The following is a 17,796-nucleotide window of genomic DNA, read 5'->3' as shown; positions in this document are numbered from 1 at the left end:
CACTGGCTCTAGCCCCCACTCCACCATTTTTTCACAGAACTACCTCAAAAGGCTGAAGCTTGAAGCATGCTCAGTTCTTCCCATCTCTGCTTTCCCCAGCATATCAGGTCTTCTCTGTGTCAGTAAACAGCTTATCCATAAGCTCGTCAGGCAGCGCTCCTTATTGCTGTGGCTCGTGCAGCACCGAGCACATAGCTGAAGCTCCCTTTTATAGGAATTGGGGAAACTGATCCAGGCTACCAGTTCTGTAGAGTGACAAGTCAGATTCAGCTCTCAGTCACACTTGGACATAACTACTGAAGTCAAAGGAGTCAACTGGTGTAAGCGAGATTAGGCTTTTCCCTGAGGAATATAGACATATTCTGTTTTGGAGAGGATCTGGTTCTGTCCAGTCTCTCAGCTACACTTTTTGCTGGTGCACTAATAGTGAGGACTGTCTCCTTAGCCTTAAAGGCCAAGAAGGTTAGTGCGTGGTTGCCCTAAAGAAACCGAGTTTAATAGCAAGGATGACAGGTAGTTAGATCTTATGCCCATTGAGTACTGAGAGTTGGCCATGTTGGGAATATTTCCAGGCAAGATGAAGGGAAGTGAGATGTAGGCGAGAGCTCAGATTTCCTGCTAGCTCGTGATTCTGGGACACTGCGTGGTGTCCAGTACAATCTCACATTTTGTCTCAAGCCAGATGCAAGTTGAGCACCGAAGAAGAGCATTTTACATTATGACAGACTTGATTTGCCCTGCAAGGAGCTAAGTTTCTTGTTCCACTTGAGAGTGTGGCAGGACGGATATGAATGATAGCTGGCATGCAGCCACCAGCAACAATGACCAGTAAAATGTAGGTGACTAGTGGCATTGGAAATAATTGCTTCATGAGAGGAGATGACTGGCTGGTGGTGGGCCAGTGTGTGACACTGAGACACAAGCAGAGGATGACTTGAATCAGGGAGGCTCAGATTCCACAGTGATAGGCACAGTAGACTTAGAAAGAAGATTTGGTTTTGACAGTAAGAACGTTATACTGAAACCTGATATGGGATGCCTACATTTTCTAAGCATCAGCCAACTAATTCTCATTCAGTCTCATGGGCAGGTGAAGCCCCACTCGACACTTTGAAAATGTAGGAGTAGTTTTTCAGTGTTGTGACCTAATTGGCTGGCTGGTTAAGACTTCTTAATGATGCCCTAGCCAGCTTCAGATCCTGCAAAGTTATGGGCATGACCTCAAGTCCTTCGTCATCATATCAACTTGCTGTCAGTGGGGGCAGGAATTTGGGGTGAGGTGTAAAGGACTGGGGGGAGAAACTCTGTGGAGCAAATGTAGATGAGCTGTTCAGTCTAGTTCACTCTGAGCCAGACCCACACCTGGTGTAAATCAGTGGGGCGCTATTCACAGCTCAGGATCTACCATTATGGCTCTGGGAAATTCAAAACAAAGGGGTGTTAGAAACTGGGATTAGGGAAGTGGATCTGGCATGTAACATTCATTCGGACAGTCCCAACCCTTATCTCCCACCCCCATTGCAACCCCTGGCAGTGTCACTGTGTCAGCCTTAATCAGTAGGTGCCTGTGTGCCCTGGAAGGCACAAGTTAAAGAGAGAGAGGAGAACCCTGACAACGAGGGCCTCTCGCTCCATTAGAGCTCCATTGAATCCTCCTGAGGAAGCCATGTCTAGCATGTAATGTTCCTAATGTAGACACAGATCAGTGCCTAAACGGCAAGTGGAAACCCATTTGCAAGTACGCTTGAGTGGCAACAAAGGAGTTTCATTATCTTTTATTGGAAACGAAGCATTAAAAATTGCACCTGCTCTCATTCTGACAGAGAATAGTCTGGGGGCAGCAGGGTGGGGGAAGGAGAGACAGATGTCATTCCCCCTCCCCGCACCCATCAGCTCAATCAATAGCATTCAGGACCTCTATTTCTGCTCACTGGCTTGGAAGTGAAGCGGTGGCACGGTACGGGGAGGCACAGTTGATAGTGTCTTTCAGCTGACTTGTTAAATGGACCGTTAGCATGATCTTTGTGGGGAAGTAATGCTCTGCTTGCTGTCCGCAGTGTGTGCGCTGCATGGTCAGGTTTAAAGCAAAAGACAGGGAAAGGCTGCAGTCCTAGGCGCCGGTGGGACAACTTCCTGTGGCCATAACATTTGGGGCTGTGAGCTGGCCAGACAGTATAAACTAAGAGGGGCTGGCTAGGAGACCTCCAAAGGAAATCTCGCTGCTGTAGGACGTGGAAATGACGATGCTCTTTCCTTTGAGTCAGTGCTATGTTAATGCGTGAGGACAAGCGGCACTAACTACTAGCAGTGCTGTCTTATGGATGAGCTACAGAACAAAGGCCACTAAAGCCGGGGGGGCATCAACCCTAATGTCTTGACTAACTTCCCATTGTGCCTAAAATTCCTCTGTAGCTCTAACTGGATAAGGTACTCTAACTTGAGCCAGTGTGTTTGAATCTACCACAGTGCAAAGTGCGGTGCAATGTGATTTCAGTGAGTAGAGAGAAGGTACAAATGTTAAACACTTCCCAAACATTTCAAAAAAAAAAAAAAAAAAAAGGAAAAGGAAAAGAAGACTTAATTCTTCTTCTAAATTATTTTAAATTAATTGTGATTAATCGCAGTTTTAATTGTGCTAGTAAACAATAGAATAGTAATTGAAATTTATTAACTATTTTTTGATGTTTTTCTACATTTTCAATTATATTGATTTCAATTACAACACAGAATACAAAGTGTACAGTGCTCACTTTATATTATTATTTGCACTGTAAAAATGATAAACAAAAGAAATAGTATTTTTCAATTCACTTCATATAGGTACCATAATGCAATCTTTTTATCGTGAAAGTGCAACTTACAAATGTCAATATTTTTTGTTACATAACTGCAAAAACAAAACAATGTAAAACTTCAGAGCCTACAAGTCCACTCAGTCCTACTTCTTATTCAGCCAATTGCTAAGACAAACAAGTTTGTTTACGTTTACGGGAGATAATACTGCCGGCTTCTTATTTACAATGTCACCTGAAAGAGAGAACAGGCGTTCACATGGCACTCTTGTTGCTGGCATCGCAAGATATTTACGTGCCAGATGTGCTAAAGATTCATATGCCTCTTCATGCTTCAGCCATTGTTCCAGAGGACATGCTTCCATGCTGATGACACTCGTTAAAACAATAATGCATTAATTACATTTTGCTGAACTCCTTAGGTGAGAGTAGTATGTCTCCTGCTGTTTTACCCGCATTCTGCCATATATTTCATGTTATAGCAGTCTCAGATGATGACCCAGCACATTTTGTTCATTTTAAGAACACTTTCACAGCATATTTGACAAAACGCAAAGAAGGTACCAATGTGAGATTTCTAAAGATAGCTATAGCACTCTAAGGTTTAAGAATCTGAAGTACCTTCCAAAATCTGAGAGGAACGAGGTGTGGAGCATGCTTTCAGAAGTGTTAAAAGAGCAACACTCCGATGCAGAAACTACAGAACCCGAGCCATCAAAAAAGAAAATCAACTTTCTACTGGTGGCATCTGACTCAGATGATGAAAATGAACATGCATCGGTCTGCACTGCTTTGGATCATTATTGAGCAGAACCTGTCATCAGCATGACGCATATCCTCTGAAATGGTGGTTGAAGATGAAGAATCTTAGATTTCAGAATAGCAGCCGTGTTAGTCTGTATTCGCAAAAAGAAAAGGAGTACCTCTCGAAGGTGCCACAAGTACTCCTTTTCTTTTTATAGAACCTTAGAATATCAGGGTTGGAAGAGACCTCAGGAGGTCATCTAGTCCAAGCCCCTGCTCAAAGCAGGACCAATCCCCAACTAAATCATCCCAGCCAGGGCTTTGTCAAGCCTGACCTTAAAAACTTCTATGGAAGGAGATTCCACCACCTCCCTAGGTAACGCATTCCAGTGTTTCACCACCCTCCTAGTGAAAAAGTTTTTCCTAATATCCAACCTAACATATGAATCTTTAGTGCATCTGGCACATAAATATCTTGCAATGCCGGCTACAACAGTGCCATGCAAATATCTGTTCTCACTTCCAGGTGACACTGTAAGCAAGAAGCGGGCAGCATTATCTCCTGCACTTGTTTGTCTGAGTGACTGGCTGAATAAGAAGTAGGACTGAGTGGACTTGTAGGCGCTAAAGTTTTACATTGTTTTATTTTTGAATGCAGTTATTTTTTGTACATAATTCTACATTTGTAAGTTCAACTTTCATGATAAAAAAATTGCATTACAGTACTTGTATGAGGTGAATTGAAAAATACTATTTCTTTTGTTTTTACAGAACAAAAATTTGTGATAAAAATAAACATAAAGTGAATACTGTATACTTTGTATTCTGTGTTGTAATTGAAATCAATATATTTGAAAATGTAGAAAACATCAAATATTTAAATAAATGGTATTCTATTTGGTTCCAAATATTTGGTTCTATTTGGTTCTATTGGTTCCAAATCCTACTACCAATGAAGTCTGTTGACATTCATGTCAAGGGCATTTTTTGCCAGAGGACTGAGCCCCAAACTATCCCTCACAAAAACACTGTAAGCAAGCAAACTTATTAATGATCTAATTTCTTCAAACACAGCTAGTGCCTGGGCTTGCAAGGAGAGGTGACTATAAAAAGTTTGAAGGGATAGTGTAGTAATCAGTCTGCACTAGAAGGAGACAAAGGAATGTTAGACCATTTTTTTTCAAATCTAGGTATTTATTGACCAGTCAGTCACTTAGACTGATTTTCTTCAAACTTTGCAGAAACAGTCCTCCGTTGTTTCAGACTAAATGTGGCACTTTTTAGTTTAAAGGAATTTTCCAAACCAAAGCTGTAGGGTGTTAAAAATAGGATTTTATAACAGAAGCTGGCTGCAACTAACTACTGTATGGACAGGCTGCCCCCCTTTCATAATGCCAATATAACAAGGGTGAGCCTTTACTGTGTTTGTAAAGCACTTTGGGTTCCCCAGAAGCAAGATGCTATAGAAATGCCACATGGACCAGAGTAAAAGCATACCACCACATAGGAGTTACAATGAAAGTGGCATACAGTTCACCAACAGGTCTATACTTACCTCTGAAGAGAGCATTCACAACTCAGGATAGATCTTACCAGGAGTGCTGAGAATAGCATTCCATACTCCTAGAGCCCTCTGTTTTAATGTAAGGTGTTCTCCCCATTATTAGATATACAAAAAAGATGGTCACAACCAAGACTCCAGGTCCAGACACCCCTGGACTTTGGTAAGACAGGCCCATGAGCTACATAATTAATATACCTACTGGTTTCTAACATGGGTGTGGTTTGGCAGGGCACTGGCAGGCACAGAATTCCACCCCCCCCGACCCGCAAACGCAGCCCCACTGGCCTGACTGCAGCTGCTCCCCCCTCCCCCCCACAAATATAGAAGTCACACTACACCTATGGTTTCTAAGGGTAGTTCCCTCCTAGAGGGCCCCAATCTGTAAAGGTGGTGTAGTCCCTGATTCCACCCCCCTTGGTTACTCTCAGACCCTCTCCCTTCCCCTTAGGACCCATGGGCTCTGGGTCCAGGTGACAGGTGCCCCCACCTAAAGGCAGGCATACACAGGGCTAATACCCAATGACCTCTTAGATAAAAACTAACATAGCAAATCTAAACCACATCAAAAATAACAACAGTTTACGCCCTGGAACAGGAAAGGGGATCATTAAGGGAGGAGAAAGGGACAGGAGACGGAGCTAGGGATGGTGACTAAAAGCTGCAAGCAATTTTACAACACCTAGTAAAAACCCACCACGATACCAGTACATAAGAACATAAGAATGGCCATACTGAGTCAGACCAAAGGTCCATCTAGCCCAGTACCCTGTCTTCTGATAGTGGCCAGTGCCAGGTGCCCCAGAGAGAATGAACAGAACAGGTAAATCATCAAGTGATCCATCCCCTGTTGCTCATTCCCAGCTTTTGGCAAACAGAGGCTAGGGACATCATGCCTGTCCATCCTGGCTAATAGCCATTGATGGACCTATCTTCCATGAATTTTTCTAGTTCTTTTGTGAACGCTGTTATGGTCTTGGCCTTCACATCATCCTCTGGCAAGGAGTTCCACAGGTTGACTGTGCATTCTGTGAAGAAATACTTCCTTTTATTTGTTTTAAACCTGCTGCCTATTAATTTCATTTGGTGACCCCTAGTTCTTATGTTATGAGAAGTAGTAAACAACACTTCCTTATCTACTTTTTCTACACCAGTCATGATTTTATAGACCTCAATCATATCTCCCCTTAGCAGTCTCTTTTCCAAGCTGAAAAGTCCCAGATTTATTTATCTCTCCTCATACAGAAGCCGTTCCACACCCCTAATCATTTTTGTTGCCCTTTTCTGAACCTTTTCCAATTTCAATATTTCTTTTTTGAGATGGGGCGACCACATCTGCGCATAGTATTCAAGATGTGGGCATACCATGGATTTATATAGAGGCAACATGATATTTTCTATCCTATTATCTATCCCTTTCTTAATTATTTCCAGCAATATTAGGAGAGAACCTCACCTCTCCCCAAAGGCCATCCGCAGCCTGATCAAGGGAGCTGTTTGAGGGGCAGATAGGTATCACTGTCTGAGCTGCAGGCAGCTTCTGCATGCAGCTGGTTGATGTCCCACTCGAATCAAGGCCCGGCTGACTCCTGGCTTCCAGTGTGGGGAGTGGCCCATGGGCTCTCTGGGGATCTGAGGCAGACTCAGGCCCTCTGACTGGGACAGTCAGAAAACGGCTCCCTCTCCATGTGGTGGTGGAGGTTAACAATCACCCCCCCCCCCTTCTCTTCTGGGTCTCTCTTGCTCTGGTCATGCAGTCCCTCTGACAGTACCTCCCAGGGGAAACCCAAGTTGTCAATCACACTTCTGGTGTGTCCACTCCCCAGCCCAGGTAGATAGTCTCTGTGCGGCCCTGTTCCCTGTGTGAGCTACATCTCTGGAGCCCCCAACTAGCAGGGTCTACACACATTGTTTAGGTTTCAGAGTAGCAGCCATGTTAGTCTGTATTCGCAAAAAGAAAAGGAGTACTTGTGGCACCTTAGAGACTAGCCAATTTATTTGAGCATAAGCTTTCGTGAGCTACAGCTCACTTCATCGGATGCATTCAGTGGAAAATACAGTGGGGAGATTTATATACATAGAGAACATGAAACAATGGGTGTTATCATACACACTGTAAGGATAGTGATCACTTAAGATGAGCTAATACCAGCAGGAGAGCGGGGGTGGGAAAGAAAACCTTTTGTAGCGATAATCAAGGTGGGCCATTTCCAGCAGTTGACAAGAATGTCTGAGAAACAGTGGGGCGGGGGGGGGGGGGGAATAAACATGGGGAAATAGTTTTACTTTGTGTAATGACCCATCCACTCCCAGTCTCTATTCAAGCCTAAGTTAATTGTATCCAGTTTGCAAATTAAATTCCAATTCAGCAGTCTCTTGTTGGAGTCTGTTTTTGAAGTCTTTTTGTTGTAATATTGCAACTTTTAGGTCTGTAATCGAGTGACCAGAGAGATTGAAGTGTTCTCCAACTGGTTTATGAATGTTATAATTCTTGACATCTGATTTGTGTCCATTTATTCTTTTACGTAGAGACTGTCCAGTTTGACCAATGTACATGGCAGAGGGGCATTGCTGGCACATGATGGCATATATCACATTGGTAGATGTGCAGATGAACGAGCCTCTGATAGTGTGGCTGATGTGATTAGGCCCTACGATGGTGTCCCCTGAATAGATATGTGAACACAGTTGGCAATGGGCTTTGTTACAAGGATAGGTTCCTGGGTTAGTGGTTCTGTTGTGTGGTGTGTGGTTGCTGGTGAGTATTTGCTTCAGGTTGGGGGGCTGTCTGTAGGCAAGGACTGGCCTGTCTCCCAAGATCTGTGAGAGTGATGGGTCGTCCTTCAGGATAGGTTGTAGATCCTTGATGATGCGTTGGAGAGGTTTTAGTTGGGGGCTGAAGGTGACGGCTAGTGGCGTTCCCTCCCCCCCACTCTCCTGCTGGTATTAGCTCATCTTAAGTAATCACTCTCCTTACAGTGTGTATGATAACACCCATTGTTTCATGTTCTCTGTGTATATAAATCTCCCCCCTGTATTTTCCACTGAATGCATCCGTTGAAGTGAGCTGTAGCTCATGAAAGCTTATGCTCAAATAAATATGCTAGTCTCTAAGGTGCCACAAGTACTTCTTTTCTTTTTACACATCGTTTAGTTTGATTGATCTGTTGCTGCAACCAGTGTGTCATTTGGGCCCAGCCTGCGTCATACAAGGAACTTTGGTGAGGACCAAATTGGTTTCTTTCTGAAGATAACAAAAAAATACTATTTCTCTCTGAACCAGTTTTCCCCGTTGGCTGGTTTAGTCATCAGCATGAGGCTTACTAACCATGACTAATAGCAAAAGCTGTGGCCACATGGCCCATTGTTTGATCCACATCCTAGCCTGGGGAGAACTAGGTCTGATAAAAGGAGGAAGCATGCGGATGATGCCTGGATTAAGGACAGAGCGGTAATAAGCAGAGGGAGAGTGGAACAGAAGCACAAACTTCAAAGGGAAACGTGAATCATTTTCACCAATGAGTGGATATTGTTTTTTGAAGCAGTTGCTGTCTGCTTCCCCAGTAGTCAGACTGAGGATGTACAGATAAGTCCTTGCGAAATGGGGGTGAAGTGAACAGTCTTGAAGATCAGTTTGGATAATTAATACATTGTGCACTTCTAAAAGGCATTGCATTTCTGTGGCTCTTTTCAACCCAAGGGAATCTATAGTGCTTTACAAGCATTAGCTGCCCCCGGATAGGCAAGTATTATCATTCCAAGCTGATGGATGAGCAAACAGACATATGGCAAAGTGACTTGCTCAAGATCACACAGTGAGACAGTGTCTGAAAACCCATAAGTTCAGATACTTACTTGACCTATTGGAATCTCTCAACTCTCCTATATTTGGGGTGGAAGCCTCTCAGGGTCAGACTTGTTATTGTAAAGATAACCAGTAATGTTAAGTCAGACATATGGTGAGAACAGCATCCCACATGTGTATTTCATAGTGGGGATGCCAGAACCAGAGACCAGAAGGTTTTTAAACAAATGAAAGCTAAGGGAGAGGGAGCAGTTCCAAAGCTCAAAAAAGGATCATTTCAGGCTAGTTAGTTCTGATTTTGGGTAGACTAGTTCACCCGATGCAAGTCAGTGGAGTTACTCTGGCTTTGTACCAGCATAACCCAGAAGAAATCTAGCTTTGTGTCTACAGTGTCTAAAGGGATGCCTGCTGGGCTGTAAAAGGTGCCCAGATACTATTACCCAGGTACTATTACGATGGATGCAGTATGATAATTCCAACATCAGGTTTGAATATTGTCTGTGAATCCTCTGCACAGACAGTTCAGTGCTGCCAAGCAGCCAAAGCAGAGAAAGGAAGGAAAAACGTGGAAGGGTGTTAACTATACAATTTCCAAACATGCTTCAGTGACAGGATTACAGGGCTGGCTAGATAGCCCCATTGTGAGCACAACTGCTTTCCCCATAGATCTTTTAGTCACTTACAAAAAGCTAATTAAATACCATTCTGCAGATCAGAGGGGCTGCTGTGCAGTATTATAACCTCAGCATTACACAGTTGCGGGCATTTTACAGGCTGCTGTAATCGGACAGTTGGGATGAGCATGAATGGTATCTAGCCCCCTCCGCGCGCGGGGGGGGGGGGGGGGGCTCTGCACAACCTTCTACAGCTGTGGCTGATGGGAATGTATTTTGCCACGAGGCTGAAACGAAAGATTTGTTTCAAAATGTCCTCCAGCAGAAGGGTGCATTTAACGCACACACTCTGTATTTTAATACTGCTGTTATGAACTGGATTAAACCTTGTGATGGGTGAAATAAAAACCTCATTGAAACTGATGTGCGAATTCACCCTTCACTTAAAATAGCTGTGAAGCGTTTCGGGTGTGGCCCCTTAACTAAGGCCTAAGAGAGCCCACCCAGGGGCTCTTTGACTGAGTGGGTGGAAGGGTTTTGCTGAGTATTGGTTGTAGGGGGGGTGTTCATGTGTAGGCAGAACACACAGAAATTGAGAGACAGAACAAAGAAAGAGAGGCGGCGGGGGAGGCAAGAAAGCCCAGCAGTAGTCAGTGAACACAGTATGACCCTGGAAAAGGCTAGAGAGTGTGCAGCTGCTTTTGTTCGTGGTTCCTACTGCGTTTGGGGAAGCAGGTCCTTGTTCACTCCTTGTAAATAAACAAGATTGTATCAAAGCTAAAGACCAGATTCCATCAATTTCTACTTCCAGCTAGAACATCCCCATTACCTAGGGTGACTAGATAGCAAGTGTGAAAGACAGGGGCTGGGGGATAATAGGTGCCTACATAAGACAAACTCCCAAATATCGGGACTGTCCCTATAAAATTCAGATATCTGGTCACCCTATTGTGGCCCCAAAATGTAACTAGTTGCCTAGGTCAAAAAAGCAACACTATGTCATGGGCATCCCAGCTAGAAAAGCAAAGTCATGCCATTCCTCTGATGTGCAGAACTCCATGCATACCAAAATTAGCTCTGCCTGCAGGCCTGGGAATTAGCATAATTACTTGCTTCAATTAATCCTTATTCTGTGCAGCCCTTTTCAAACATCTTGGGATTACTGGTTCCCTAGCAGTTTAGGCAGAATCCTGGAAAGACTCTGAGGTCTTTGCCAGATCTGTACAATGGTCTACAGCTATTACTTGTTGGCTAACAAACAGCCAGCTTGGGAAACCCAAGTGTAACACCAACAGACCCTGGCTGTCGGCGGGTGGGATCACACCTGGGACCTCTGAAGCTAACTGCATGAGCTTCTACTGAATGAGCTAAAAGCCATATGGCTGTTAGCTAAGGCTGTAGAGCAGAATCATTAATCTCTCTCTCTTTTTCTAAGTGGTCTCAGTACCACTAGATGGAACAGAACACCACACCCAGGAGGTTACGCAAGCTCACGTTGGTGAGCAATTGTCACTGAGGGCTTAAGTAGGGCTTGAAGCAGAGCACAGTGTACTAGTGTCCTGCAGGAGGTTACTTCCACTTGCTGGAGAAAAGGTTGCATGGCCGATTGAAAGCCTCCTTGTTTTGTTCCTCTCTGCAGGTCTGCATCATGGAGTGCGAAGGGAAGGCCTTTTCGAGTACTACCTGGGAGCTTTGCACCAAAGTGGCTGGGAAGTCATCCATACAGGTGAGCACTGACAGCCTGGAAGAAGATTCCTACCAGCCATTAGAGATGGAAGACAGTGGCCTGTTCAGAGGCAGCCGGAAGCACTTCAATGACCTCACCAAAGTGGTGGATCTTAGCAAAGTGGAAGGTGAGAAGAGAGTTTCCAAGGTGAGCAGCCTGATCCACCAGCGGGAGGTGGACAAGGGTGTCAGCAATGGGAGTGAGACCCCGCTGGGTGACTTCCAAGAGCAGCCCAAGGATATTTCCAAGCGGCTTGGTGGCTTCCTCAAAGGAAAGTACAGTTACAGGCAGGTGCTGGAGCCCACCGGGCAGGGGGTGCAGAAGCGGTACGGGGGCTTCATCGGGGTCAGGAAGTCAGCCCGGAAGTGGAACAACCAGAAGAGATTTAGCGAGTTCTTGAAGCAGTACCTGGGCATGTCACCGCGCTCCAGCGAGTACGATAGCTTAACCAATGACCTGAATGAACAGAACGAGATCTAACTGGAAACTCTGTTTCACGTCACTGACACATAGTGAATCGGTTTAAGTCTGCTATGGCCAAAGAAGTCAACCCCTTCCCTGATCCCAAAGAGCCTGTGTTAGGAATGGTTCACCAGACACAACCGGATTCATTGCTGCTCAGAATCAAGGGGGGAAAGCCTTCTGGTGGTGGTTTCTGAATCATCCAATGTATTTATTAATTCTTCTACATTTTCATGGCACTTTTGGCTGCAAATACAAGACAACTGTCCCTGCCCTGAGCTTACAGTCTAGGTTTATTAGAATGGGAATTTTCTTGTGAGGGGAGAGAGAGAGAATCAGTCAGGTTTCTCTTTTCACATTCAAAATGGATTTCCAAGTGTTTTAGTCCCTTAGGATACGTCTACACGGCAATTAGACACTCGTGGCTGGCCTGTGCCAGCTGACTCAGGCTAGTGGGACTTGGGCTAAGGAGCTTTTTAATTGCATGGGCTCGGGCTGCAGCTTGAGCTCTGGGACCCTCCCACTTTGCAGGGTCCTAAACCCTGAGTTGAATGCCTACACTGCAATTAAACTGCCCATTAGCCTGAGCCCCCTGAGCGTGAGTCAGCAGGCACAGGCCAGCAGCCGGTTTTTAATTGTAGCGTAGATGTACCCTAAGTCTCACAGGGCCACATGAGTAACTCAAAGCTCCACTAACTACAGAATCCACAAACCTCTGAGGCCTGTGACTTCCAGGGGCAGTGCAGGCACCCATTACCACCAAGGTAATCCCCCTCCAGAGCAGCCAAGGGAAATCCCATGGCCATCCCTCTCTACCTGGGACCAGCATGCCCTGGGGGATACAATTTCTAGCCCAACAAGATGGAGTTGTTTAAAATCAGTCATGTCACTCTTTCCTTCTTCAATCTGGGCTTTTGCTTTTAAAAATGTAGCCCTTCCAAACCTAATACCCATGCTGCTCTCCCTGCTCCACATGGGGACTTTGTTTGTTTATTTTAAATGCATTTTCTTTGGGTTAAATGTGCTGGATTAACATCCCTGGAGGCTAATCAACTACAAAACAAGTATGCCATGGGCCAGCAGGAGTGCAAGTCTGATGGCCGCCACACCACGAACTGAATCGGGAACCTCCTGAGCGTGAAAGCTTGAGCTGCTTCAGCTTGAGCTAAAGAGACAGGCTCTGTAGCTCTGGCTGTGATAGACTCATTGTCTAAGCCCAGGCACAAACAGGGACCTGTAATATAAATTTCCCAGTGGTTACAGAAGCTTCAGTACACACTGCCCCACCACCATGCCTGAGCCCTGCCCTGGGGGCAGAGAGGGGAGTTGATTCCCAATGCCCATTCATTCTTTGAGCTCTCTTCTGAGACTTAACCCACACCAGAAGGCTCCAGGTACACTCCAACTGTAACCTTGGCAGAGGACAGGGTTAGAACATGGTCATCACATAGCCCAGTTTCAACATGGATAAATCTGTAGTGTAGATGGGATCTATTTGTGTCCCCACACCAGGTTAACACCTTGGACTGATCAAGGGTTTAGTGACAGGGACACGGTTACTACAATTTTTATCTGTGTTGTAACCACAGCCCCCCCAAGCCAGAGAAAACCTTTCCTCTCTGCATGAGTTCACCTCGCTCCTGCCCACTGCCCTCCTTCCTCAGTGAAGCTGGCAACCATCCTTTCTCTTTGACTTTATCCAGACACTGCAGTGTCACTTACAAGATGAACCCCCATGCTCACAGCTGGGGAGGAAAAAGAACTCTGACACCAGAATCAGTTATGTGGGCTAGGAGGATTATTCTGGGATCAGAGGATTGATTATGTACCTGCACCGCCTGGAGGAGAGTTAGGGCATATATACACGACAGCTGCATGGTTACAGTGCAGGGTTTCAAAGTAAAAAGGCGGCCTCTTCAGAGTTGGAGGTGAAAGAGCCATGGTAGGACAGAGGGAGAGAACTGTACATGATTAGAGATTCCAAAATACTCAGCTCTCATGAAACAAATGAGAGCTCACATACACACCTGAACAGGAGAGCCACTAGCGGGCAGCCTCAGCAGAGACTCAGGGCTGACTGGGCCATGGGAAATGAGCTCTACCACTTGAAGTGTCCCTCCAGGACAGAATCAAGGCACTTTGGGAGTGGGTAATATCTGATCAAAGAGAGTGGGCATTACCATTGCCTGTGCTGCACGTGCTCTGTGGTTAAAGAGGACTACAGTTTTCAGGACTGCTCATCCAGCACCAAATTCATTGCCTTTTTTAAAAAAAATTAAAGAAGCTTAATGGCCCCTTCACTGTGTGTAAATACAGACTCATTCGTGAGAACATTGCTTCAGTTTGTCCTTAGAAAAATCCTTTGGATTAAAATATCTCATATACATCTATATAGCATCCAACTCATTCTGGTGGATCCCAAAGCACTTCAGACTCTTATTCAGGACTTATTCAGGAATCACTTTACCAACTACCGCAATGCAGCCACCTCTATGGTGGGGCATGAAAGCTGTTTAACATTACAGTTTAACAGAACAATAACAGTTAAAGACAGGATGTAAAGAAGGGTGCATCCATCTGCAACTGGATTGTGAATTTACTGGAGCAAAGGACTATGGGTAGTACAACTGGTGGAGGAAACAGATTTTACAGAAGAGTTAACATCTGATTGGTCACTGAAAATACCAAACTAGATCTGTGGGTCTGGAATTTCAACAGAAATTTTTTTTCATCCCCCTGTAAAAAGCAATAGGCCATTCCAAGTGGTGATACTATGTAAGGATATTTAAAATGATACTCCTGTTATGTCCTCTGTGTCTCTAATACATGCTGGTTCTATTTTCAGCTCCACGACTGACTCACTGTGAGACCACAGGCAATCGCTTCCCCTCTTTGTGCCTCAGTTTCCCCCTCTGTATAATGGGGGTAGTGATCATATTTACCCCCTTACTACTCTGGAGAGTGCACTGAGTTCATTAGAGAACAAGTGCTATTGCAATACAAAGTGCTGTCATCTCCCTGTCTGAGTATTGGCAGGCGAGGTCCTGAGTCCTCCTCTTCCTTCTTCGCATATGCACATGGCTCAGGTGGCACATGACCCAGGATTCATCACCGAATTTGGTCCACTGGTTGGATCATTAGCTTCCCTGGCTTGGGCCAGGTACTGACGGAGATGCGATAAGAATGTTGATCAATGCCCCCCCACCTCCCTGAGTCCTTTACCCAGCTGGTCGTTAATTGCCAGGAAATGTCTGACTAGGAGATCAATATTGCTATTAGAAACTACAGAAATATAAGAGCGTAAATGAAACCTAAGGACTGTATTCTGCTTCCCTTACTGATGTTAAATAATGCCTTACTGCATGAGTGGACCCACATATGGAGTAAATTGCTATTTTGTATGAATAAGGGCATCAGAATTTGATCCTACTGTAATTATTTTAAATGCCTCACACTTCTCTACCATCTTCCCCCAGGGGCCACAAAACACTCAAATTTTGATAGCATTAAGCCTCACATAACTCTTGGATTGTTATAGCTCATTTTACAGATAGGGAAACCGAGGCACAGAGAAGTCACAAGACTTGACCAAGGTAATCCAGTGAGCCCAGAGGAGTGCCCAGATGTCCCAACTCTTAGTCCCCTTCTTTTGTTACCAAGTACTTCTCTTTCCATCCCAGTTAAGAGTTGAACTGTTTACTGCCATGAACACAGGTATCCATTTACTGTTCAAATCCAGTAAGGTATACAAGGGTTGTCAGAGTCAGCACCAGCCTGTCAGTTAAAGGCTGGTACAGGAAGCAGCAGGAAAACAAGGTTTCCTGGTCAGCATTCCTTGAGATTTTATAATCACTCCGGGGTTGACTTCTTTGCTCAGCGATACAGCGGTGTCTGTGTTTTCATTATGTCTCTTTCCCATGGCATGTATCTTGTCCTAGCTGCTGTCTCAGTGCTGTCACTTTAGAGGGTGTATTTTTGTAACTCCCAGGATGACAAATGGAGCCGGGCCTGCCGCTCTGCCCTATTCTGCCTAACTCGCAGATGAAAGCATGACCAATAAACAACAAGCCTGGGTCTTACCTGCGTCACTGCCGTTACTGTTTGTAAAAAGAACCAGTTCTTTTTAATTGTTTCATACAAATATTTCTCCATTAAACTTGTACATAGCAAAAAATGATTAATAAATTAGTTTACTATTTCTACTGTATCATTGTGATCGACACAATCACTGGGTCTGGCTTCCTGAGCACCCACCCCACAAACGTCCACATAATACCACCTCCACTGCTAGGGTCCCACAGGGCAATATAACCAACCCCAAACTGTTCAAAAATCACCAATCAGACCTCAACATAATTATGAGATTAGTTTAAAAACCATGAAAATTTTTAATAAAATAAAGCATTTGGGTTATTGGCCTCAGAGTCTTTAGAGTGCATTTGGGTTCAGGTTTTGAAGCTTTTCTCTACTACCACAAGGGTAGAAGTTTGTTGGGTTTTTTTAAAATGAAGGCTGAGATTCTCACATCATCACGTGACTCCAGGTGTGGGGGCATTAGGAAAAGTACTGCTAGACTCATGACAAACATTGAGAGTTGCCATGCCTGCATGGAGGAAAGCAGGCTTCCCTTAGGTATGGAAGGAAGAAGAGACCAGGACCATGGGTCAGTTCCTTCCCACTTTGGTCTCGCTTCTGGGGAGGAGATAGGGAAGGAACCGACTTGTGGACCCCACTCTGATCCTGCCTCTGGATCCTTACAGAGGATTGTAAGGCAATGAGCATTACCTCCCACTAGTCTCACACCCACAAGGAGAGACAGGGCCAAGTCTTCACAGAACTGTGGAATTCCAAGAAGTCATTTGTGCCCCATGCCATGCCTGCATCCACCTCTCCTGGACACAGGTGCAGACTTTCCAAAGTGCCGGGGGGTGCTCGACCCCCATCTCTGCCCAGGCCCCACCCCCACTCCACCCAGCCCCGGAGTCGGCGCCTATGCAGCTGGATCTTATCCAGCACCCTACCAACCACATCCATTTCGTGTGTCCAGTCACTTACACCTTCAGGACCATGAAGGATGTAACCGTAGCCGGCTGATCTGCAGCATGCAAGTGGAGCTAATGTAGACATAGGCTTGGCAGAATTCAATTTTTTTTTATAATTTTGACAGATAATATTGATGTTTATTTTTAATTATTCGTTTAGATTTTTATCTGTTTAAATGTTCATAATTGCACAAAATTATGGGGCGTGTCACACAATAGGACAGTGGTCCCCAAATTTTTTAAGTCACCCCCCCAGGCCTAATGTAATTTGTCTGCACGCCCTGGGAGCCACAGCTGGGAGGTGAGGCCGGGAGCAGGGCCGTGGTCAGGGCTGGGAGCAGAGCCCGAGCCGTGGTTAGGAGCCAGGGAACAATGTTAGGGCTGGAGCTGGGGCTGGGGCTGGGAATGGGGCTGGGTTGCGGCTGGGGTAGGGCTCTGGCCAGGAGCCAGGGGCCATGGCCGGGACCCAGGGACCGAGGTCGCAGCCAGGAGCCACAGCTGGGGATGGGGCTGCAACGGGAGCCAGGGCTGAAGCAGAGCTGGGGCCAGGAGGGCTGGCCCAGGCCCCGCTGCGCCCCCCAAATGTTCCTCCTCAACTCCTTAGGGGGGGCGCGCCCCACAGTATGGGGACCATTGCAATAGGGGGATGAGACAATCATTATTTAATTAGAGTAGACATTGAGATTCAAATACTGTAGTTAAAGCTTTATAACCCTTAAAACACAAATTGTAAGATCACAGGTCAAAATACACAAAGTAAATATCCTTAAATCAAACGCTAGTAAGTTCTAAAGCAGCATTGTTCTTACTTTGCCTATCTCGACATTTCAGTCAACATTCACTGATAAAAATTCCAAACAGGTTTATACAAATGAACTAGCTGGCACGCTCTCAGTTTGCAGACACATGCATACACATTCTTCTGAGTGATACACAATCTTCTATCCATAATGAAAAACAGAGTTTTTATTTAGGCAAGAAAACAAAACAAAAAGTCTTTGTGCATAGCATGGGGCGTGGGGAGGGAAATTCATCTAGATCAGCAAAGCA

General features: G+C 45.2%; 1 protein-coding gene across 1 annotated transcript in view; it reads left to right on the top strand.

The window, feature by feature from the left end:
- The window catches only part of PNOC (prepronociceptin), a 48,759-nt gene extending 32,848 nt beyond the window's left edge, over nt 1–15,911 (top strand). Inside the window, exon 3 of the mRNA XM_048845837.2 lies at nt 11,156–15,911. Coding sequence (XP_048701794.1) covers nt 11,156–11,722 — 567 coding nt within the window. The 3' untranslated portion in view covers nt 11,723–15,911. The remainder of the gene's footprint in view (nt 1–11,155) is intronic.
- The last annotated feature ends 1,885 nt before the right edge of the window (nt 15,912–17,796 follow it).

This window comes from Caretta caretta, chromosome 3, assembly GCF_965140235.1.
Source record: "Caretta caretta isolate rCarCar2 chromosome 3, rCarCar1.hap1, whole genome shotgun sequence".
In the NCBI taxonomy this organism is placed as follows: Eukaryota; Metazoa; Chordata; order Testudines; family Cheloniidae; genus Caretta; species Caretta caretta.
This window is presented reverse-complemented; position numbering and strand designations above follow the sequence as displayed.